General features: G+C 52.3%; 1 protein-coding gene across 1 annotated transcript; it reads left to right on the forward strand.

Moving 5' to 3' along the window:
- Positions 1-1082: 1082 nt before the first annotated feature.
- On the forward strand, positions 1083-19840 carry LOC140348335 (outer dynein arm-docking complex subunit 2-like). The gene is made up of 13 exons (XM_072434333.1): positions 1083-1201; positions 7220-7366; positions 7446-7655; positions 8944-9156; positions 9958-10068; positions 12115-12269; positions 13348-13528; positions 14093-14154; positions 14707-14821; positions 15205-15282; positions 17887-18000; positions 19155-19376; positions 19465-19840. The coding sequence occupies exons 2-13, from the start codon at positions 7250-7252 to the stop codon at positions 19579-19581; spliced, it is 1695 nt and encodes a 564-aa protein (XP_072290434.1). The 5' UTR covers positions 1083-1201; positions 7220-7249; the 3' UTR covers positions 19582-19840.
- The last annotated feature ends 1640 nt before the right edge of the window (positions 19841-21480 follow it).

The following is a 21480-nucleotide window of genomic DNA, read 5'->3' on the forward strand; positions in this document are numbered from 1 at the left end:
TTTAACTCACTAAACCCCGCCTCCTACAGCTGATCCTTGTGTGTTTAACTCACTAAACCCCGGCTCATACAGCTGTTCCTTGTGTGTTTAACTCACTAAACCCCGCCTCCTACAGCTGTTCCTTGTGTGTTTAACTCACTAAACCCCGCCTCCTACAGCTGATCCTTGTGTGTTTAACTCACTAAACCCCGCCTCCTACAGCTGTTCCTTGTGTGTTTAACTCACTAAACCCCGCCTCCTACAGCTGATCCTTGTGTGTTTAACTCACTAAACCCCGCCTCCTACAGCTGTTCCTTGTGTGTTTAACTCACTAAACCCCGCCTCCTACAGCTGGTCCTTGTGTGTTTAACTCACTAAACCCCGCCTCTTACAGCTGTTCCGTGGTGTTTAACTCACTAAACCCCGCCTCCTACAGCTGTTCCTTGTGTGTTTAACTCACTAAACCCCGCCTCCTACAGCTGTTCCTTGTGTGTTTAACTCACTAAACCCCGCCTCCTACAGCTGTTCCTTGTGTGTTTAACTCACTAAACCCCGCCTCCTACAGCTGTTCCTTGTGTGTTTAACTCACTAAACCCCGCCTCCTACAGCTGTTCCTTGTGTGTTTAACTCACTAAACCCCGCTTCCTACAGCTGTTCCTTGTGTGTTTAACTCACTAAACCCCGCCTCCTACAGCTGTTCCTTGTGTGTTTAACTCACTAAACCCTGCTTCTTACAGCTGTTCCTTGTGTGTCTAACTCACTAAACCCCGCCTCCTACAGCTGTTCCTTGTGTGTTTAACTCACTAAACCCCGCCTCCTACAGCTGTTCCTTGTGTGTTTAACTCACTAAACCCCGCCTCCTACAGCTGATCTGTGTTTACGTCTGTGCAGAAGGGCAGAAAAAGGAGGCGGGAAACTGGAGAAGTCCAAGGCCGACTTCTCGCTCACGTCTTTGCCCGGACGTTTCTCGCCACAGAAAAGGTAACGTCCGAACACAGGGCTCACGGTTACTACGGTTACTACGGTGCATGAAGTCATGATGAACAGCCTGGTTTTCTCTGTGTTTAGTCGGACGCCCGCTCGCTCCAGGCTGAGGGAGGTGCTGAGCGAGAGTTCTCCTGAGAGCGAAGAGGAGGAGGAGCAGCTGGAGAGACATCCAGAGGCCAGCGCTGACCTGCCCTCGGAGCAGCTGAGGCTGCAGAAGCTCATCAAATACCTGCGGGTACGGGCTCTTCTTCGGGCTCTTCTTCGGGCTCTTCCTCGGGCTCTTCTTCGGGCTCTTCATCGGGCTCTTCTTCGGGCTCTTCTTCGGGCTCTTCTTCGGGCTCTTCTTCGGGCTGTTCATCGGGCTCTTCATCGGGCTCTTCTTCGGGCTCTTCTTCGGGCTCTTCTTCGGGCTCTTCATCGGGCTCTTCTTCGGGCTCTTCTTCGGGCTCTTCCTCGGGCTCTTCTTCGGGCTCTTCTTCGGGCTCTTCTTCGGGCTCTTCTTCGGGCTCTTCATCGGGCTCTTCTTCGGGCTCTTCTTCGGGCTCTTCATCGGGCTCTTCTTCGGGCTCTTCATCGGGCTCTTCATCGGGCTCTTCTTCGGGCTCTTCTTCGGGCTCTTCATCGGGCTCTTCTTCGGGCTCTTCATCGGGCTCTTCTTCGGGCTCTTCTTCGGGCTCTTCATCGGGCTCTTCTTCGGGCTCTTCATCGGGCTCTTCTTCGGGCTCTTCCTCGGGCTCTTCATCAGGCTCTTCCTCGGGCTCCTCCTCGGGCTCTTCATCGGGCTCTTCTTCGGGCTCTTCTTCGGGCTCTTCTTCGGGCTCTTCTTCGGGCTGTTCATCGGGCTCTTCATCGGGCTCTTCTTCGGGCTCTTCTTCGGGCTCTTCCTCGGGCTCTTCCTCGGGCTCTTCTTCGGGCTCTTCTTCGGGCTCTTCATCGGGCTCTTCTTCGGGCTCTTCTTCGGGCTCTTCCTCGGGCTCTTCCTCGGGCTCTTCTTCGGGCTCTTCATCGGGCTCTTCTTCGGGCTCTTCTTCGGGCTCTTCTTCGGGCTCTTCTTCGGGCTGTTCATAGGGCTCTTCATCGGGCTCTTCTTCGGGCTCTTCTTCGGGCTCTTCCTCGGGCTCTTCTTCGGGCTCTTCTTCGGGCTCTTCATCGGGCTCTTCCTCGGGCTCTTCTTCGGGCTCTTCATCGGGCTCTTCTTCGGGCTCTTCTTCGGGCTCTTCATCGGGCTCTTCTTCGGGCTCTTCATCGGGCTCTTCATCGGGCTCTTCATCGGGCTCTTCTTCGGGCTCTTCATCGGGCTCTTCATCGGGCTCTTCATCGGGCTCTTCTTCGGGCTCTTCATCGGGCTCTTCTTCGGGCTCTTCTTCGGGCTCTTCTTCGGGCTCTTCATCGGGCTCTTCTTCGGGCTCTTCATCGGGCTCTTCTTCGGGCTCTTCTTCGGGCCCTTCTTCGGGCTCTTCTTCGGACTCTTCATCGGGCTCTTCATCGGGCTCTTCTTCGGGCTCTTCATCGGGCTCTTCATCGGGCTCTTCTTCGGGCTCTTCTTCGGGCTCTTCATCGGGCTCTTCTTCGGGCTCTTCATCGGGCTCTTCATCGGGCTCTTCTTCGGGCTCTTCATCGGGCTCTTCATCGGGCTCTTCATCGGGCTCTTCATCGGGCTCTTCACCGGGCTCTTCTTCGGGCTCTTCTTCGGGCTCTTCATCGGGCTCTTCATCGGGCTCTTCTTCAGGCTCTTCATCTGGCTCTTCTTCGGGCTCTTCTTCGGGCTCTTCATCGGGCTCTTCCTCGGGCTCTTCTTCGGGCTCTTCATCGGGCTCTTCTTCGGGCTCTTCTTCGGGCTCTTCATCGGGCTCTTCTTCGGGCTCTTCTTCGGGCTCTTCATCGGGCTCTTCTTCGGGCTCTTCATCGGGCTCTTCTTCGGGCTCTTCATCGGGCTCTTCATCGGGCTCTTCTTCGGGCTCTTCTTCGGGCTCTTCATCGGGCTCTTCATCGGGCTCTTCATCGGGCTCTTCTTCGGGCTCTTCTTCGGGCTCTTCATCGGGCTCTTCTTCGGGCTGTTCATCGGGCTCTTCATCGGGCTCTTCTTCGGGCTCTTCTTCGGGCTCTTCCTCGGGCTCTTCTTCGGGCTCTTCTTCGGGCTCTTCCTCGGGCTCTTCCTCGGGCTCTTCTTCGGGCTCTTCTTCGGGCTCTTCTTCGGGCTCTTCTTCGGGCTCTTCATCGGGCTCTTCATCGGGCTCTTCTTCGGGCTCTTCTTCGGGCTCTTCTTCGGGCTCTTCTTCTGGCTCTTCTTCGGGCTCTTCTTCGGGCTCTTCTTCGGGCTCTTCTTCGGGCTCTTCTTCGGGCTCTTCATCGGGCTCTTCTTCGGGCTCTTCTTCGGGCTCTTCTTCGGGCTCTTCATCGGGCTCTTCTTCGGGCTCTTCTTCGGGCTCTTCTTCGGGCTCTTCTTCGGGCTCTTCTTCGGGCTCTTCATCGGGCTCTTCATCGGGCTCTTCTTCGGGCTCTTCTTCGGGCTCTTCCTCGGGCTCTTCTTCGGGCTCTTCATCGGGCTCTTCTTCGGGCTCTTCTTCGGGCTCTTCTTCGGGCTCTTCTTCGGGCTGTTCATCGGGCTCTTCATCGGGCTCTTCTTCGGGCTCTTCTTCGGGCTCTTCCTCGGGCTCTTCCTCGGGCTCTTCTTCGGGCTCTTCTTCGGGCTCTTCTTCGGGCTCTTCTTCGGGCTCTTCATCGGGCTCTTCTTCGGGCTCTTCTTCGGGCTCTTCATCGGGCTCTTCTTCGGGCTCTTCATCGGGCTCTTCATCGGGCTCTTCTTCGGGCTCTTCTTCGGGCTCTTCATCGGGCTCTTCTTCGGGCTCTTCATCGGGCTCTTCTTCGGGCTCTTCTTCGGGCTCTTCATCGGGCTCTTCTTCGGGCTCTTCATCGGGCTCTTCTTCGGGCTCTTCCTCGGGCTCTTCATCGGGCTCTTCCTCGGGCTCCTCCTCGGGCTCTTCATCGGGCTCTTCTTCGGGCTCTTCTTCGGGCTCTTCTTCGGGCTCTTCTTCGGGCTCTTCATCGGGCTCTTCACCGGGCTCTTCTTCGGGCTCTTCTTCGGGCTCTTCATCGGGCTCTTCATCGGGCTCTTCTTCAGGCTCTTCATCTGGCTCTTCTTCAGGCTCTTCTTCAGGCTCTTCTTCAGGCTCTTCATCTGGCTCTTCTTCGGGCTCTTCTTCGGGCTCTTCATCGGGCTCTTCCTCGGGCTCTTCTTCGGGCTCTTCATCGGGCTCTTCTTCGGGCTCTTCTTCGGGCTCTTCATCGGGCTCTTCTTCGGGCTCTTCTTCGGGCTCTTCATCGGGCTCTTCTTCGGGCTCTTCATCGGGCTCTTCTTCGGGCTCTTCATCGGGCTCTTCATCGGGCTCTTCTTCGGGCTCTTCTTCGGGCTCTTCTTCGGGCTCTTCATCGGGCTCTTCATCGGGCTCTTCATCGGGCTCTTCTTCGGGCTCTTCTTCGGGCTCTTCATCGGGCTCTTCTTCGGGCTCTTCATCGGGCTCTTCCTCGGGCTCTTCTTCGGGCTCTTCATCGGGCTCTTCTTCGGGCTCTTCTTCGGGCTCTTCATCGGGCTCTTCTTCGGGCTCTTCTTCGGGCTCTTCATCGGGCTCTTCTTCGGGCTCTTCATCGGGCTCTTCTTCGGGCTCTTCATCGGGCTCTTCATCGGGCTCTTCTTCGGGCTCTTCTTCGGGCTCTTCTTCGGGCTCTTCTTCGGGCTGTTCATCGGGCTCTTCATCGGGCTCTTCATCGGGCTCTTCTTCGGGCTCTTCTTCGGGCTCTTCCTCGGGCTCTTCCTCGGGCTCTTCTTCGGGCTCTTCATCGGGCTCTTCTTCGGGCTGTTCATCGGGCTCTTCATCGGGCTCTTCTTCGGGCTCTTCTTCGGGCTCTTCTTCGGGCTCTTCCTCGGGCTCTTCCTCGGGCTCTTCTTCGGGCTCTTCTTCGGGCTCTTCTTCTGGCTCTTCTTCGGGCTCTTCATCGGGCTCTTCATCGGGCTCTTCTTCGGGCTCTTCTTCGGGCTCTTCATCGGGCTCTTCTTCGGGCTCTTATTCGGGCTCTTCTTCGGGCTCTTCATCGGGCTCTTCTTCGGGCTCTTCTTCGGGCTCTTCTTCGGGCTCTTCTTCGGGCTCTTCTTCGGGCTCTTCTTCGGTTCTTCATCGGGCTCTTCTTCGGGCTCTTCTTCGGGCTCTTCATCGGGCTCTTCATCGGGCTCTTCATCGGGCTCTTCTTCGGGCTCTTCTTCGGGCTCTTCTTCGGGCTCTTCTTCGGGCTCTTCATCGGGCTCTTCTTGGGGCTCTTCTTCGGGCTCTTCTTCGGGCTGTTCATCGGGCTCTTCATCGGGCTCTTCTTCGGGCTCTTCTTCGGGCTCTTCCTCGGGCTCTTCCTCGGGCTCTTCCACGGGCTCTTCTTCGGGCTCTTCTTCGGGCTCTTCTTCGGGCTCTTCATCGGGCTCTTCATCGGGCTCTTCATCGGGCTCTTCATCGGGCTCTTCTTCGGGCTCTTCTTCGGGCTCTTCTTCGGGCTCTTCATCGGGCTCTTCTTCGGGCTCTTCTTCGGGCTCTTCTTCGGGCTCTTCATCGGGCTCTTCATCGGGCTCTTCTTCGGGCTCTTCTTCGGGCTCTTCTTCGGGCTCTTCTTCGGGCTCTTCTTCGGGCTCTTCATCGGGCTCTTCTTCGGGCTCTTCTTCGGGCTCTTCTTCGGGCTCTTCATCGGGCTCTTCATCGGGCTCTTCTTCAGGCTCTTCTTCAGGCTCTTCATCTGGCTCTTCTTCGGGCTCTTCTTCGGGCTCTTCTTCGGGCTCTTCTTCGGGCTCTTCTTCGGGCTCTTCTTCAGGCTCTTCATCGGGCTCTTCTTCGGGCTCTTCATCGGGCTCTTCTTCGGGCTCTTCTTCGGGCTCTTCTTCGGGCTCTTCATCGGGCTCTTCTTCGGGCTCTTCTTCGGGCTCTTCTTCGGGCTCTTCTTCGGGCTCTTCTTCGGGCTCTTCATCGGGCTCTTCTTCGGGCTCTTCTTCGGGCTCTTCATCTGGCTCTTCTTCAGGCTCTTCTTCAGGCTCTTCTTCAGGCTCTTCATCTGGCTCTTCTTCGGGCTCTTCTTCGGGCTCTTCATCGGGCTCTTCCTCGGGCTCTTCTTCGGGCTCTTCATCGGGCTCTTCTTCGGGCTCTTCTTCGGGCTCTTCATCGGGCTCTTCTTCGGGCTCTTCATCGGGCTCTTCTTCGGGCTCTTCATCGGGCTCTTCATCGGGCTCTTCTTCGGGCTCTTCATCGGGCTCTTCATCGGGCTCTTCTTCGGGCTCTTCTTCGGGCTGTTCATCGGGCTCTTCTTCGGGCTCTTCATCGGGCTCTTCATCGGGTTCTTCTTCGGGCTCTTCATCGGGCTCTTCTTCGGGCTCTTCATCGGGCTCTTCTTCGGGCTCTTCTTCGGGCTCTTCTTCGGGCTCTTCCTCGGGCTCTTCCTCGGGCTCTTCTTCGGGCTCTTCATCGGGCTCTTCTTCGGGCTGTTCATCGGGCTCTTCATCGGGCTCTTCTTCGGGCTCTTCTTCGGGCTCTTCCTCGGGCTCTTCCTCGGGCTCTTCTTCGGGCTCTTCTTCGGGCTCTTCATCGGGCTCTTCATCGGGCTCTTCTTCGGGCTCTTCTTCGGGCTCTTCATCGGGCTCTTCTTCGGGCTCTTCTTCGGGCTCTTCTTCGGGCTCTTCATCGGGCTCTTCTTCGGGCTCTTATTCGGGCTCTTATTCGGGCTCTTCTTCGGGCTCTTCGGGCTCTTCTTCGGGCTCTTCATCGGGCTCTTCTTCGGGCTCTTCTTCGGGCTCTTCTTCGGGCTCTTCTTCGGGCTCTTCTTCGGGCTCTTCTTCGGGCTCTTCTTCGGGCTCTTCATCGGGCTCTTCTTCGGGCTCTTCTTCGGGCTCTTCTTCGGGCTCTTCATCGGGCTCTTCTTCGGGCTCTTCTTCGGGCTCTTCTTCGGGCTCTTCTTCGGGCTCTTCATCGGGCTCTTCTTCGGGCTCTTCTTCGGGTTCTTCTTCGGGCTCTTCATCGGGCTCTTCATCGGGCTCTTCTTCAGGCTCTTCTTCAGGCTCTTCTTCAGGCTCTTCTTCAGGCTCTTCTTCTGGTCGTATTGGTGACCACAGGGCTGTGACCTCAGATAAAACAAGTTGCTACACAATAGAATACAAATATTTAAAACTAAAAGCCATTTCACGCTAGAGAAGAGACGGCGGAGGCTCTGAAGGTGTTGTGTTGTCCAGGAGGGCGATCAGACGGTGACGGTGCTGACCATGTGCTCTCTGATGGAGCTGGACCTGCAGCAGGAGACGTTTCAGCTGGCCATCAGGGACCTGGGCGGCCTGGACGTTCTCCTCAACATCCTGGACACCAAAGAGATCCGCTGCATTGTGAGTGAACGGACGAGTCGCAGGCCGAGCACACACTTCCCCGCAAGAACCTTCAAACACACGACGTTCTCCTCCGCAGATCGGGGCCCTGAAGATCCTGCGTGTGGTCAGCCAAAGCGCTCAGATCCAGCGCTTCATGGTGAAGATGCGCGGCGTCCAGAGTCTGGTGCCGCTGCTGGACATCGCTCTGCCGGAGCTGCAGGCGCTGGCGGCCGACACCCTGGCCAACGTCGCCAAGTTCCGCAAGGCCAGGAGGACGGTGCGGCACTGCGGCGGCATCGACAAGCTGGTGAGAGGAGATGGGAGGAGTCGGGAGGAGGAGTCAGGAGGAGGAGTCAGGAGGAGGAGTCAGGAGGAGGAGTCAGGAGGAGGAGTCAGGAGAAGCCATTAGGAAGAGTCAGGAGGACGGTGCGGCACATCGACAAGCTGGTGAGAGGAGATGGGAGGAGGAGTCAGGAGGAGGAGTTAAGAGGAGGAGTCAGGAGGAGGGGTTAGGAAGAGTCAGGAGGAGTCAGGAGGAGGAGTCAGGTGAAGCCATTAGGAGGAGTCAGGAGGACGGTGCGGCACATCGACAAACTGGTGAGAGGAGTCAGGAGGAGGAGTTAAGAGGAGGAGTCAGGAGGAGGAGTCAGGAGGAGGAGTCAGGAAGAGGAGTCAGGATGAGGAGTCAGGAGGAGGAGTCAGGAGGAGGAGTCAGGAGGACTCAGGAGGAGAGGAGTTAGAAGGAGGGGTCAGGAGGAGGAGTCAGGAGGAGGAGTCAGGAGGAGGAGTCAGGAGGAGGAGTCAGGATGAGGAGTCAGGAGGAGGAGTCAGGAGGAGGAGTCAGGAGGAGGAGTCAGGAGGAGGAGTCAGGAGCAGGTGTCAGGAGGAGGAGTCAGGAGGAGGAGTCAGGAGGAGGAGTCAGGAGGAGGAGTCAGGAGCAGGTGTCAGGAGGAGGAGTCAAGAGGAAGAGTCAGGAGGAGGAGTTAAGAGGAGGAGTCAGGAGCAGGTGTCAGGAGGAGGAGTCAGGAGGAGGAGTCAGGAGGAGGAGTCAGGAGGAGGAGTCAGGAGCAGGTGTCAGGAGGAGGAGTCAGGAGGAGGAGTCAGGAGCAGGTGTCAGGAGGAGGAGTCAAGAGGAAGAGTCAGGAGGAGGAGTCAGGAGGAGGAGTCAGGAGGAGGAGTCAGGAGGAGGAGTCAGGAGGAGGAGTCAGGAAGAGGAGTCAGGAGCAGGTGTCAGGAGGAGGAGTCAGGAGGAGGAGTCAGGAGGAGGAGTCAGGAGGAGGAGTCAGGAGCAGGTGTCAGGAGGAGGAGTCAGGAGGAGGAGTCAGGAGCAGGTGTCAGGAGGAGGAGTCAGGAGGAGGAGTCAGGAGGAGGAGTCAGGAGGACTTACTGCAGTATTTGAATATGAAGTATTCATTAAGCTGTGTCAAAAGTAATAATAGTAATAATAATAATTGGACGTTTGGAGGAACACATTCCGTTGACACTGCGATACTTTTTCCGTGTTCTCAGTGACTTAAACTTGCTTCACGAGGTTGTATTTGCAGTACGTGTCGAGTGTGGCCACGCCCCCCCGTAACCCCGCCCTCCGTGTGCAGGTGAGGCTCCTGGACTGCGCCCCGGGCTCCGAGCTGGGCGTGGAGGCGGCGCGCTGCGGGGCCCTGGCTCTGTGGAGCTGCAGCCGAAGCACCAGGAACAAGGAGGCCATCCGAAGGGCCGGCGGGATCCCCCTACTGGGCCGCCTGCTGCACTCGCCGCACGTGGACATGCTCGTCCCCGTGATCGGGACGCTGCAGGAGTGCGCCTCCGAGGTAACCCGCCGACCACTGGGCCTTCGGGGTCCATTCACCTCCCACTGAGCCGGAGGACACGCGCTTTCACCTGGTTCAAGGTCGACTTTTCTCTAAGAACTCCACACTGTTCGGTCTTTTCTCTTGTCCGAGTTGGTTGACCGGACAAGAGTGACCGACCGTCCCTCTTGAGGTGGTCCTGCACAGCTCCTCAGGCTCCTCCCCCTCGTCCCCTACGTTCAGACCATCTCCCACTTTCCCACCGACGTCACTTAAATCATAAAAAGTCAGATTTACAATGAAAACACGATCCAAAAACAATCCAGACGTGTAGTTATGGAGCGTCTTGAGTCCGTTCCTACACGTTCGACCGATCTTGTTGGTCACCATAGAAACGACTTAAAGTCACAAGATCAACCTCGCAAATTTGAGCCCAATGTCAGAAAATATCGGAGGCTAAATGTAAAATGTTGTGCGTCTTGGAAAAAGCCTGTAGGAAACGGTGATGAACAGGGTGCGATCAGTGGAGTCCAAACGTGCGCCGAGGCCCGGGCGGGTGCGTTTGTCTTATCTCAGCCTCTTCAGCGCCAACACTTCAGTCTTAGAGCCTTAAAGCCAGGTCTGTCCCTCCAAAATGTTGCTTACTTTGGATACGATGGTAGAGAATCTGCAACAAAGAGTACTTCCCAGGATAACGTGAAGATCGAGGTCAACATGCACGATCCTTGTGGGAAACGAGAGAACACGAGTCGTCGCCCTTCAGAAGCTCCTTGAGAAGGTTTGCGTTACGTGTCGCTCTGAACGTTGAGTCTTTTGTGGCAGGAGAGCTACAGAGACGCCATCCGGAGCGAGGGCATGATCGAGGACCTGGTGAAGAACCTGAGTAGCCGAAGCGAGGAGCTGCAGATGCACTCGGCCAGCGCCATCTTCAAGGTCTGACGCTGATTTATTTGATTCAAGTCATTCAAGGTCGGTCAATCAGTCGGACACGCCCCCAGGACTGACCCAAGGGCCACGCGGTCACTAGTCATAGTTTACTCCAGTGTTAGTCATGGTTTACTCCAGTGTTAGTCATGGTTTACTCCAGTGTTAGTCATGGTTTACTCCAGTGTTAGTCATGGTTTACTCCAGTGTTAGTCATGGTTTACTCCAGTGTTAGTCATGGTTTACTCCAGCGTTAGTCATGGTTTACTCCAGTGTTAGTCATGGTTTACTCCAGTGTTAATCCCGGTTTACTCCAGTGTTAGTCATGGTTTACTCCAGCGTTAGTCATGGTTTACTCCAGTGTTAGTCATGGTTTACTCCAGTGTTAATCCCGGTTTACTCAAGTGTTAGTCATGGTTTACTCCAGTGTTAGTCATGGTTTACTCCAGTGTTAATCCCGGTTTACTCCAGTGTTAGTCATGGTTTACTCCAGTGTTAGTCATAGTTTACTCCAGTGTTAGTCATGGTTTACTCCAGTGTTAATCCCGGTTTACTCCAGTGTTAGTCATGGTTTGCTCCAGTGTTAGTCATGGTTTACTCCAGCGTTAGTCATGGTTTACTCCAGTGTTAATCCCGGTTTACTCCAGTGTTAGTCATGGTTTACTCCAGTGTTAGTCATGGTTTACTCCAGCGTTAGTCATGGTTTACTCCAGTGTTAGTCATGGTTTACTCCAGTGTTAATCCCGGTTTACTCCAGTGTTAGTCATGGTTTACTCCAGTGTTAGTCATGGTTTACTCCAGTGTTAGTCATGGTTTACTCCAGTGTTAATCCCGGTTTACTCCAGTGTTAGTCATGGTTTACTCCAGCGTTAGTCATGGTTTACTCCAGTGTTAGTCATGGTTTACTCCAGTGTTAATCCCGGTTTACTCCAGTGTTAGTCATGGTTTACTCCAGTGTTAGTCATGGTTTACTCCAGAGTTAGTCATGGTTTACTCCAGTGTTAGTCATGGTTTACTCCAGCGTTAGTCATGGTTTACTCCAGTGTTAATCCCGGTTTACTCCAGTGTTAGTCATGGTTTACTCCAGTGTTAGTCATGGTTTACTCCAGTGTTAGTCATGGTTTACTCCAGTGTTAGTCATGGTTTACTCCAGCGTTAGTCATGGTTTACTCTAGCGTTAGTCATGGTTTACTCCAGTGTTAGTCATGGTTTACTCCAGTGTTAGTCATGGTTTACTCCAGTGTTAGTCATGGTTTACTCCAGAGTTAGTCATGGTTTACTCCAGCGTTAGTCATGGTTTACTCCAGTGTTAGTCATGGTTTACTCCAGTGTTAGTCATGGTTTACTCCAGTGTTAGTCATGGTTTACTCCAGTGTTAGTCATGGTTTACTCCAGTATTAGTCATGGTTTACTCCAGTGTTAATCCCGGTTTACTCCAGTGTTAGTCATGGTTTACTCCAGCGTTAGTCATGGTTTACTCTAGCGTTAGTCATGGTTTACTCCAGCGTTAGTCATGGTTTACTCCAGTGTTAGTCATGGTTTACTCCAGCGTTAGTCATGGTTTACTCCAGCGTTAGTCATGGTTTACTCCAGCGTTAGTCATGGTTTACTCTAGCGTTAGTCATGGTTTACTCCAGCGTTAGTCATGGTTTACTCCAGTGTTAGTCATGGTTTACTCCAGCGTTAGTCATGGTTTACTCCAGTGTTAATCCCGGTTTACTCCAGTGTTAGTCATGGTTTACTCCAGCGTTAGTCATGGTTTACTCCAGCGTTAGTCATGGTTTACTCCAGTGTTAGTCATGGTTTACTCCAGTGTTAGTCATGGTTTACTCCAGTGTTAATCCCGGTTTACTCCAGTGTTAGTCATGGTTTACTCCAGTGTTAGTCATGGTTTACTCCAGCGTTAGTCATGGTTTACTCCAGCGTTAGTCATGGTTTACTCCAGTGTTAGTCATGGTTTACTCCAGGGTTAGTCATGGTTTACTCCAGTGTTAATCCCGGTTTACTCCCGTGTTAGTCCTGGTTTATGTAAAGTTAATTGTGTTGTGTCGTTAGTGTGCAGAGGATGAGAAGACTCGAGATCTCATCCATCAGTTCAAAGGACCTCAGCGTCTGGCTCTGCTGCTCAGTAAAGCTGAGAACAAGCAGCTTTTAGCCGCCGCCACAGGAGCCATCTGGAAATGCTCCCTCAGCCAGAAGAACGTCACCAAGTAAGGCTCAGCAACAAGGGAGGCTCAGCAACAAGGGAGGCTCAGCAACAAGGGAGGCTCAGGAACAAGTTAGGCTCAGCAACAAGTAAGGCTCAGCAACAAGTGAGGATCAGCAACAAGTGAGGCTCAGCAACAAGTGAGGCTCAGCAACAAGTGAGGCTCAGGAACAAGTGAGGCTCAGCAACAAGGGAAGCTCAGCAACAAGTGAGGCTCAGCAACAAGTGAGGCTCAGCAACAAGTGAGGCTCAGGAACAAGTGAGGCTCAGCAACAAGGGAGGCTCAGCAACAAGTGAGGCTCAGCAACAAGTAAGGCTCAGCAACAAGTGAGGCTCAGCAACAAGTGAGGCTCAGCAACAAGTGAGGCTCAGCAACAAGTGAGGCTCAGCAACAAGTGAGGCTCAGCAACAAGTGAGGCTCAGGAACAAGTGAGGCTCAGCAACAAGTGAGGCTCAGGAACAAGTTAGGCTCAGCAACAAGTAAGGCTCAGCAACAAGTGAGGCTCAGCAACAAGTGAGGCTCAGCAACAAGGGAGGCTCAGCAACAAGTGAGGCTCAGCAACAAGTGAGGCTCAGCAACAAGTGAGGCTCAGGAACAGGTGATGCTCAGGAACAAGTGAGGCTCAGGAACAAGTGAAGCTCAGGAACAAGGGAGGCTCAGCAACAAGTGAGGCTCAGCAACAAGTGAGGCTCAGGAACAAGTGAAGCTCAGGAACAAGGGAGGCTCAGGAACAAGTGAGGCTCAGGAACAAGTTAGGCGCAGGAACAAGTGAGGCTCAGGAACAAGCGAGGCTCAGGAACAAGCGAGGCTCAGGAACAAGTGAGGCTCAGCAAGAAGTGAGGCTCAGGAACAAGTGAGGCTCAGGAACAAGTGAGGCTCAGGAACAAGTGAGGCTCAGGAACAAGTGAAGCTCAGGAACAAGGGAGGCTCAGGAACAAGTGAGGCTCAGGAACAAGTGAGGCTCAGGAACAAGTTAGGCTCAGGAACAAGTGAGGCTCAGGAACAAGCGAGGCTCCTGAGCAGTCCTCCGTCTACAAGGCCCTTCTTGTCCCTGAATAAATGTGTGCTCCTGCTCCGGAAGGTTCCAGGAGTTCCACGTGCTGGAGAAGCTGGTGTCGCTGATGTCCGAGCAGCCGGAGGAGGTTCTGGTGAACGTGGTGGCGGCGCTCGGGGAGTTCGCCAAGATCCCGTCCAACAAAGCCGTGATCGGGCGGAGCGGCGGCGTCGAGCGGCTGGTGCGGCTGCTTACGGGCAGGAACCAGGTCCGAGCCGGGTTCTGGGGCCACACCCAGAAGCTCCTTTAGAAACTTTAGAACTTTAAAGACACTCCAGTTCAACCAAGTCAGAATATACATTGTTGGCGTGCTCGCTTATGAAAGAAAGGGCAAGAATCAAAAATAGTTAGAATGAATCAAATGTTTAATCCCTGCCATGTACAAGTCTAATACAGATAAACAGAGCTCGCTTACCATCAGATATTAGGTGGAATATGGCGGTTGACGCCTTCTCCCAGTGTATTTCCATGAGCTTTTTCGCACGTCCGTGTCCTTGGAGTCTGCAGTGTCTCCGGGCAGGTGTCCTTCCTTAGTAGGAGTATGTGTTGTGCGTATGAGGAGTTAACCCTAGTTTAATACAGTCTAAACTTAATATAGTTGGCTATACTTTTAATACAGTCTCGTGAAGTGAATATAGTTGATTACACAATATAATAATGGTTAACATATTTAGATTCCCCTTCACCATCGATGATTTTTAAAAAAGTATTCCATGCCAATCATCCAGAGTCCACCCATGTCTGAGCTGTTCTCGTTTGCTCTCCGATGCAGGCGCTGCTGGTGAACGTGACCAGGACTTTGGGCGTCTGTGCCACCGACATGTCCAACATGGTGTAAGTGTCAGGAGTCACAACACGGCAGGCAAGAACCCAATAGCACGACACAGGAAACAGTTCAGGTGTAGAAATAGTGTTTCAATTACCAGCAGAGGTCAAACGAGGTAGTAACTCGCGTAGCAAACAAATCCAGTAGGAGCAGCAAAAGAGAATGTCCGAAGTCCAAAAGGGCAGGTCAATACAGGGACTGGCAGGGCCAGGATCTGAATGACAGGTGCTGGAAGCTACGGAAACACACTAGACAATCTGGCAAAGAACTGAGGGAAATAGACCGGTGCATATACTGAGGCGGGGCGGGCCGAGAGTGGCAGAGTCTCCTCTCTGATTGGCTGGCTGATGCTGAACACTCAAAGCTTTCTGATTGGTTGTTGCGCTACTGGTGGGGATTGACCAATGAAAAAAAAAAAACTAAAGCCTGGCTGAGATTCACTCACACTTTTGACATCAAATTGAAACACTGCCATGTTTTATCTCAGTAAAACAAGAGGTCCCGTAACACAAAGGCGGTCGTGTTTGACAAAGTGCCTTGACTCGTCGTGTCTCCTGCAGGATCATCGATCAGCTGGACGGACTGCGCCTGGTCTGGTCCCTCCTGAAGAACCCCAGTCCTGAGGTCCAGTCCAGCGCCGCCTGGGCCTTGTGCCCCATCATCCAGAACGGGAAGGTACTCACTCCTGTTTTCACCTACCCCCTATCCCCACCCACATCCCTGTGCTTAGTTGAGATTTATTTTGTATTATTTTTAAAACCAAGACTCAGAGTGACCGCGTTTGTTTAAAAATTACGTTCAGCAGCCGCTCTTCGAAAGTAAAGACACAAATACAAATCCGCTGCTCGTTACGTTGAAATGTCACTACGGGCTTATCGCTATGAAGAGGCGGGGCTTGTTGTTAAGTGAACGGACTTCTCTGACTCAGCCGTTTCAGATCAGTATTCCAGTTTAGAACGCACAAAAGGTAAAATGGCGAGCTGCAAATATCGTAGGTCGACAGAAACTCATAGAAAGAACATCATTTATCTCACTTGTCCTTTTGTGGTTTGCCTCAGGACGTGGGCGAGTCCATGCGGCGTCTCATCGGAGGCTTTCAGCTCCTCATCAAGCTGCTCAAGTCCACCAACAACCAGGTAACTGTGCAACAACCAGGTAACTGCGCAACAACCAGGTAACTGCGCAACAACCAGGTAACTGCGCAACAACCAGGTAACTGTGCAACAACCAGGTAACTGCGCAACAACCAGGTAACTGCGCAACAACCAGGTAACTGCGCAACAACCAGGTAACTGCGCAACAACCAGGTAACTGCGCAACAACCAGGTAACTGCGCAACAACCAGGTAACTGCGCAACAACCAGGTAACTGCGCAACAACCAGGTAACTGCGCAACAACCAGGTAACTGCGCAACAACCAGGTAACTGCGCAACAACCAGGTAACTGCGCAACAACCAGGTAACTGCGCAACAACCAGGTAACTGCGCAACAACCAGGTAACTGCGCAACAACCAGGTAACTGTGCAACAACCAGGTAACTGTGCAACAACCAGGTAACTGCGCAACAACCAGGTAACTGCGCAACAACCAGGTAACTGCGCAACAACAAGGTAACTGCGCAACAACCAGGTAACTGCGCAACAACAAGGTAACTGCGCAACAACCAGGTAACTGCGCAACAACCAGGTAACTGTGCAACAACAAGGTAACTGCGCAACAACCAGGTAACTGCGCAACAACCAGGTAACTGCGGTCCGAGTGGGAAACGCCCCTCTCATGCCGTCAGAGTTAAGCCCAAAATGTTCCAAAAAACCAGAACGACACGGGAGGCGGTTATTTTACTCACACGAGGAGAGTGTGCCGGAGGTCTCAGGAGGTCTCAGGAGGTCTCAGGAGGTCTCAGGAGGTCTCAGGAGGTCTCAGGAGGTCTCAGGAGGTCTCAGGAGGTCTCAGGACGTCTCAGGAGGTCTCAGGAGGTCTCAGGTGGTCTCAGGACATCTCTTGAGTTCTCAGGAGGTCTCAGGAGGTCTCAGGAGGTTTCAGGAGGTCTCAGGACATCTCAGGAGGTCTCAGAAGGTCTCAGGAGACAGTTATTTTACTCACACGAGCAGAGTATGCTGGAGGTCTCAGTCACAGGACGTCCTAAACATCTCTGAGCTCTCTCTGTATCTCAGTTTTATTGGTTGAGAGTTTTGAAGTCCAGGGTCAAAGGGCAAAAGACACTCCACATGTGGTTAATGGTCCCAACAATGTTAGTTTGTTTAGACGGCTTCTTATCATGGCCAGGTTTAAACAGCATATATCTTTAAAATAAAACAAATTAAACAAAACAATAAAACAATAAGAATGAAAATTTAAAAATTTAAAAATCAATAAATTAAAAAATTAAAAAATTTAAAAATTTAAAAATTTAAAAATTTAAAAATTTAAAAATTTAAAAATTTAAAAATTTAAAAATTTAAAAATTTAAAAATTTAAAAATTTAAAAATTTAAAAATTGTATTTAAAAAAAATAATACAATTTTAAAATGACCAATTATTTACATAATAATAATCATAAAAAAAAATCCTTCACATATAAACTGAAAATAAGCGGGCCCAGAATCAAGCCCTGTGGTAGTAAAGCGGTTGATCAGTGTATTAATGATTAACACAAAAACACTTACATGAGATTGTACGTTCATGGTTTTATATCGATACAAATGATGAGACCAATGATTTATTCACGTTTTATTCCATCACACGTGACCCGGCCTTTTCTAAAATTGCGGCGAAGGAGTCGTGTGTCGTAATGTGTTTCCCAGAGTCTAATTAACGAGGCTTTTGAGATGGAATGAGGTTATTAGCGTTTCCTCGGACGCTGAAAAGGACGAGCGACGACTTTACCTTCGCTGCCTTTAAGTCGTCCTTCAGAGCCGCTGCGTCTGTTCTCAAGAGCGTCTTCCACACTCGTATATTGTAACTGGTCTGATCTGTGGAAGAGCGTTGTGGTGAATGAGTTCACAATCGACTGAACAAATGAGGTCTTTTTGTACGACCAGAGAACCAGTGCCATGAGCAAAAGACGGCTAGAGTTGGGAATATTTTACAGTTGAAGAAATGTTTGTGATGCGACATTTGTATTACGAGCAACGGTAACTTCAGAATCAGAATCAGAAAAACTGTATTGCCATTGTCAAATAACAAAATGAACAAACATAGGATTTAATGTAACACAAAACAATAAAACAATGAATAAGTCATAAAAAAATAAGAATAAAAAAAATTAATCAAATAAATAAAATAAAATAAAATAAAATAAAATAAAATTAAATTAAATTAAATTAAATTAAATTAAATTAAATTAAATTAAATTAAATTAAATTAAATTAAATTAAATTAAATTAAATTAAATTAGATAAATAAAGACGAGTGCCCTGCGACGAGTTGGCCACTGTCCAGGGTGAACCCCGCCTAAGGCCCAAAGTCACTGGGATAGGCTCCAGTCACCCGCGACCCCAAAAAGGGAAAAAGTGGTAGAAAATGAAAAATGAATAAAAAAGAAAGAAATAACTTGAAAAAAAGAATTTAAGAAATCCTTCACATATAAACTGAACAGTAGCGGGCCCAGAATCAAGCCCTGTGGTACACCGTGGTTGATCAGTGTATTAATAGTGGCAGGTCTACTCTCTGCCCCGTGTGATACCAGTTTATGTGACGTCCTGGTGTAAATGTCCCGCTGTGGTCTCCGTGTGGGCAGGTCCTGGCCAGCGTCTGCGCCGTCATCGCTAAAATCACAGAGGACAAAGAGGAGAACGTGGCTCTTCTGACGGACTACGGCGTGGTGCCTCTGCTGGCCAACCTCACCAGCACCGTGAGTCTGAAACCAACTCGCCTTCAGCCCCAACGCGATGCAGGGGCGGGGCTCGCCTCGGGGTCCGCGGCACGGGAAAAGTCGATAAATGTGACGAAGCAAAAGATTATCAGCAGCGCAGCCGTGACTTATCAATGAAGGAAAGCTTTCTTTAGGTGTTGAGTAAAAAGGAGCTTCCTCTTTCTCGAATCTCGGTGGTTTTTCTTGTGCTTCGGTTTGCGCGGTCAACCCCGTCGCCAAACCGCTCAGACCGAGTGCGCCCGGCTTGAAGCGCCCGCTACAGGTCGGACGACTCATTGAACTGAAACACAGTCAAGATAAATATATTTAGAATTTTGATGTCACTTCCTGTATGAGTGTCCCTGGTGTGATGTCACTTCCTGTATGAGTGTCCCTGGTGTGATGTCACTTCCTGTATGAGTGTCCCTGGTGTGATGTCACTTCCTGTATGAGTGTCCCTGGTGTGATGTCACTTCCTGTATGAGTGTCCCTGGTGTGATTTCACTTCCTGTATGAGTGTCCCTGGTGTGATGTCACTTCCTGTATGAGTGTCCCTGGTGTGATGTCACTTCCTGTATGAGTGTCCCTTGTGTGATGTCACTTCCTGTACGAGTGTCCCTGGTGTGATGTCACTTCCTGTACGAGTGTCCCTGGTGTGATGTCACTTCCTGTACGAGTGTCCCTGGTGTGATGTCACTTCCTGTATGAGTGCCCCTGGTGTGATGTCACTTCCTGTATGAGTGTCCCTGGTGTGATGTCACTTCCTGTATGAGTGTCCCTGGTGTGATTTCACTTCCTGTATGAGTGTCACTTCCTGTATGAGTGTCCCTGGTGTGATGTCACTTCCTGTCATTTTCTACAGATTTTTCAGCGTTTTCTCCACAAATACCTGCTCGATCGGTGTAAAAGTATCAATTATACAAAATCATCGAAACTTGTAACACGCGGTTTGACCCTGAGTGACGTGTGAAGTCAGACGTCAAAGTCATTCTAATCATGTCATTAAGTCATAATTAAAATTCTTCCGCAATTCTAACCGCCTCATTAAGCAATTATCTGAATATTTCCCCGTCGTCAGCGGTAACAGTTGTTATAGGACGGCAGATGAAAAATTACCTTCGTGGCATATCTACAGAAATGTTCTCTCCTCGCAGACGGATGAACGGCTGCGGCGCCACCTAGCGGAGGCCATCGCGTACTGCTGCGTGTGGAGCCAGAACCGCGCGGCGTTCGGGAACGCCGGCGCCGTGGCCCCTCTGGTCCGCTACGTGAAGTCGGACAACGGCGCGGTGCACGAGACGACGGTGGTGGCGCTGTACCAGCTCTCCAAGGACGTGGACAACTGCGTCAGCCTGCACTCCAACGGCGTGGTCCAGGTGCGGGCGCCGCCAGAGCTCGGAACCTGCCGGCGTGTCGGGGCATCCGGGTCAAAACTGACCCGTCTCTCTGTCCTCTGTGTCGCAGCCGCTCCTGGAGCTGATGGGACACGATGACGAGGGCGTGGCTTTCATGGCGGCCGGCTGCGTCAGGAACATCCGAATGCTCGCCAACGCCAACAAGCTCAGCAAGTGGATCGACTGAACTGGACCTGGACCTGGACCTGGACCTGGACCTGGACCTGGACCTGGACCTGGACCTGGACCTGGACCTGGGTCTGGTCTGGACCTGGTCTGGACCTGGACCTGGACCTGGACCTGGACCTGGACCTGGTCTGGACCTGGTCTGGACCTGGACCTGGACCTGGACCTGGACCTGGTCTGGGTCTGGACCTGGTCTGGACCTGGACCTGGTCTGGACCTGGTCTGGACCTGGACCTGGACCTGGTCTGGACCTGGTCTGGACCTGGTCTGGACCTGGACCTGGTCTGGACCTGGTCTGGACCTGGTCTGGACCTGGTCTGACCTGGTCTGGACCTGGACCTGGTCTGGACCTGGTCTGACCTGGTCTGGACCTGGTCTGGACCTGGTCTGGACCTGGACCTGGACCTGGTCTGGACCTGGACCTGGGTCTGGGTCTGGGTCTGGACCTGGTCTGGACCTGGACCTGGTCTGGACCTGGTCTGGACCTGGTCTGACCTGGTCTGGACCTGGTCTGGACCTGGTCTGGACCTGGTCTGACCTGGTCTGGACCTGGTCTGGACCTGGACCTGGTCTGGACCTGGTCTGGACCTGGTCTGGACCTGGTCTGACCTGGTCTGGACCTGGTCTGGACCTGGACCTGGTCTGGACCTGGTCTGGACCTGGTCTGGACCTGGACCTGGTCTGGACCTGGTCTGGACCTGGTCTGACCTGGTCTGGACCTGGTCTGGACCTGGTCTGACCTGGTCTGGACCTGGTCTGGACCTGGACCTGGTCTGACCTGGTCTGGACCTGGTCTGGACCTGGTCTGGACCTGGACCTGGTCTGGACCTGGTCTGGACCTGGTCTGGACCTGGACCTGGTCTGGACCTGGTCTGGACCTGGTCTGACCTGGTCTGGACCTGGACCTGGTCTGGACCTGGACCTGGTCTGACCTGGTCTGGACCTGGTCTGGACCTGGTCTGGACCTGGTCTGGACCTGGTCTGACCTGGTCTGGACCTGGTCTGGACCTGGTCTGGACCTGGTCTGACCTGGTCTGGACCTGGTCTGGACCTGGTCTGGACCTGGTCTGGACCTGGTCTGGACCTGGTCTGGACCTGGATTATAAGAGTGTTGTTGATGCTCATAATAAGTTGGAACATTAAATGTTTATATAATAAAATAATAAAATGGATAAAAAGACTTGATTTGCCTGATTCATCCATTTTCTACCACTTGTTCCCTTTTGGCGTCGCGGGCGACTGGAGCCTATCCCTGTGACTTGGGGCCTTAGGCGGGGGCTGACACAGACAGTTCACTCTCACATCCACTCGGGCTGATTCAGAGTCACCCATTTGACCAAACACATCATGTGATTGGTCGGTGGGAGGAGCCACAGTGACACGGGGAGAACATGCAGACTCCACCCAGAGAGGTCATGTGATGTTGGTCTGGTCCGGGAATCGAACCCATGATCTCCTCCTTTGCCACCGTGCAGCCCGCCTGATTCATTTTCAAATCAAAATGTAAAACAAGAAACAAGAAACAGAAACGGGGCAGAACCAGAGGAAACCAAACAAGTACAAATTAAAATGAAATGAGAAATAAATAAAACCACATAAAACACACAAGGTCAAATAAAAGTCCCATTTTGTCCAAAGTGGGTTAGTCCCGGTCCTCACAGTGTGTGTCCTTCATTGTGTCCTCACAGTGTGTCCTTAGTTGTGTCCTCACAGTGTGTGTCCCTCATTGTGTCCTCACAGTGTGTCCTTAGTTGTGTCCTCACAGTGTGTGTCCCTCATTGTGTCCTCACAGTGTGTGTCCTTCATTGTGTCCTCACAGTGTGTGTCCTTCATTGTGTCCTCACAGTGTGTGTCCTTCATTGTGTCCTCACAGTGTGTGTCCTTCATTGTGTCCTCACAG

Source organism: Eucyclogobius newberryi, unplaced genomic scaffold (assembly GCF_026437365.1).
Source record: "Eucyclogobius newberryi isolate DKJ021-1_F unplaced genomic scaffold, fEucNew1.0.hap1 SCAF_67, whole genome shotgun sequence".
NCBI lineage: Eukaryota > Metazoa > Chordata > Actinopteri > Gobiiformes > Gobiidae > Eucyclogobius > Eucyclogobius newberryi.

Excerpts from the sequence above, each read along its gene's own strand:
- LOC140348335 (XM_072434333.1), top strand. The coding sequence starts at position 7,250 with ATGTGCTCTCTGATGGAGCTGGACCTGCAGCAGGAGACGTTTCAGCTG. Across the intron at positions 13,529-14,092 it reads TGCTTACGGGCAGGAACCAG|GCGCTGCTGGTGAACGTGAC; the intron begins GTCCGAGCCGGG and ends TCTCCGATGCAG. Across the intron at positions 19,377-19,464 it reads ACTCCAACGGCGTGGTCCAG|CCGCTCCTGGAGCTGATGGG; the intron begins GTGCGGGCGCCG and ends TCTGTGTCGCAG.